Raw genomic sequence first — 2,537 nt, 5'->3', positions numbered from 1 at the left:
GGCCCTCTCAAAGAACCTTTTCTTGCCCTTTTGCCAGGAATAGTGCCCTAAACCAAGTCGGAATTCAGTCAAATGGGGGAAAACCTCCATGTTGTCTCTGGCAGTGACTTCTTCCCAGTTCATTTTCACAAAAAACACAGAAACGCATGCCCTTCCCCAGGTTCCCTTCCTGCCTCATGGGGAAAAGAAGGTCCTACAGCACCTCATGGAGAAAGAAGAATGGGACAACCAGACCTCACCAGTGGTGTTCCTCCTGCTGGGATTGAGTAACGTCCCCAAGCTTCAGGTGCCTCTCTTCATCCTCTCTCTCATGATCTACATGGTGACCATGTTTGGCAACATCCTCGTTGTTGTGCTGGTGGTGGCACATCGGCATCTTCACACTCCCATGTACTTCTTCCTGGGGAATTTATCCAGTGTAGAAATCTGCTATACCTCCACTATCCTGCCCAGGCTGCTGGCCAGCTTCCTAACCAGGGACAGAACCATTTCTGCTCAAGGCTGCATGACGCAGTTCTTTTTCTTTGGCTGTTTTGCAGGTGCTGAGTGCTACCTGCTGGCCACCATGTCCTATGATCGGTACTTGGCCATATGTCAACCCCTGCTCTATGCAAGCCTCATGAACTGGAAGCTCTGTCTCCAGCTGGTGGCTGGGTCCTGGCTAGCAGGATTACTGATGTCTACCATAGTCACTGGACAATTTTCCAAGTTACACTTCTGTGGTCCCAATGCAATTGATCACTTCTTCTGTGATTTTGCCCCGTTGCTAGAGCTCGCCTGCAGTGACACCACCGTGCTTAGACTGGTGACTTTCATAATCTGTTTTCTGGATGTAGTCGTCCCGTTTGTAGTCACTTTGGTATCCTACATCTGCATCATAGCTGCAATCCTGAGGATCCCGACCACCATGGGGAGGCAGAAGGCCTTCTCCACCTGCTCCTCTCACCTCATGGTGGTCACTGTTTTCTATGGCACCCTCGTCGTTGTCTATATGATACCCAGGACAGCCTCACTGAGGCAGCTCAATCAAGTGCTCTCCTTTTTCTACACCATCCTCACGCCCATGGTCAATCCTCTCCTCTACAGCCTGCGGAACAGGGAGGTCAAGGGGGCTCTAGGAAATGCACTCAGAAAAACTGTGGCCTGCGTCGAGAGCTCATACTAGTTGAGATCCACCAGGAAGACACAGGTTGTGGGTCTCCTTTGACCAAGCATGGACAATTCGTAAGTGCATATTTTGTGTCCCAGGTCTATCTTTAGAAGTGCAGAATCTGTGGACTGGTTGTGGAATGAGAAGTGGGAGAGGGGAATTTGTGTCTTAAAGAAATACAGGTCTGGTGTTGAAGAGTGTCAAATCTTCCCTGGCTTGCTTCCTTCTTTAAAGTAAACACGATTGTGATCCTGCAGGTGGGAGCTGTGAAATGCCACACCTGCCCAGGAGTGGGAGAAAACTTACGCTAAACATGCTGTTTCCTCTTCCGTTACCCAGCCAAGCTGAGGGCTGCCATTCTTGCATGCCTGGGACTCCTCAGGGCACCTCCCTATTGGCAGTGAGAAGTGGGCAGCTGAATCAAGCCCCGCTAGTGGACACGTCTAAATTCCAGTAGATGCATGCCAGCCCTCGTGTTCTCTGGGCTTCCTAGCAGAGGACAACTGTGAAAGCTAGTCTGACAGGGTCACCCCCCCGAAAGAAAAAACAAGATCCATCTTCAGAAGACAGGCAAACAAGCTGGGTCTTGGCTTCCCGATGTTTTAACACAGCAATCATCACTTTTCCCCCTCTTTCCTTCTCCTCATCTGTCTCCCCCTCTCCAACCCTCCTCTCCCAATGTCTTTACTTTTTTGTTTCCCACTGGCTGACTGAGGTATGGCAAACTCAGTCCTCCTGTTTTCTTCTTTCTTGCATGAGAGAACAAGGTCAGCTCATGAGGCTTGACTGAGTACACACACCCCCAGCAGCGGGCGTGCCCCATTTCCTGCCCTGAGGCATGCACACAAGATGGAAATGTCTCCATCATCCCTGATTTGCGCAAGGGCCTTCGGCCCTGACATACTGCCACAACACACTTATTCCTCCTCCAAGCACAGACGAAAATTCCTTCCCACTTCCAGGCTCAAATCACAGTTGCAAGAATTTGCTGCCCTTCAGAAGAGGCCTTGAGCTTCTTGGATCTTCTTGGTGCTCATGGCAATGTTCTTGGCTGCCTCCAGGGTTGATGGGCTTCTTGTCTATAGCAAGGACATTATGACAAACTTTTAGGAAATGTTTGCTTTTCTGTCATTCCGACATGTAGAAAGAGTAGACATACATAGAAAAGAGTGAAATACACGGAAATGGATGCTGAGCTAAGGGACAGTAAGAACCAGGTGAGATACCCCCATAGCTGTCCCATAGCTGGCAAGAAGTCCATCCTGCAAAGGGGCTCCAGCCTCTGCCGCTCTGGAGTGGGGAATCAGCAGTGTCCATGCCACCTGGGGACTCAAACAGTGCCTTTTGAAAGACCACCCTTCCTCTGAACTGCATTGGATTTGTTCTT

The 2,537-nt window shown here is 50.0% G+C and overlaps 1 protein-coding gene across 1 annotated transcript; it reads left to right on the top strand.

The window, feature by feature from the left end:
• Positions 1-205: 205 nt before the first annotated feature.
• LOC309684964 (olfactory receptor 8A1-like) lies at positions 206-1,165 on the top strand (the record flags this gene model as incomplete). Its single annotated transcript, XM_082500797.1, has 1 exon — positions 206-1,165. The coding sequence occupies one exon, from the start codon at positions 206-208 to the stop codon at positions 1,163-1,165; it is 960 nt and encodes a 319-aa protein (XP_082356923.1).
• Positions 1,166-2,537: the final 1,372 nt, after the last annotated feature.

This window comes from Vanellus vanellus (genome assembly GCF_965231255.1).
Source record: "Vanellus vanellus genome assembly, contig: HAP1_SCAFFOLD_110, whole genome shotgun sequence".
NCBI lineage: Eukaryota > Metazoa > Chordata > Aves > Charadriiformes > Charadriidae > Vanellus > Vanellus vanellus.
This window is presented reverse-complemented; position numbering and strand designations above follow the sequence as displayed.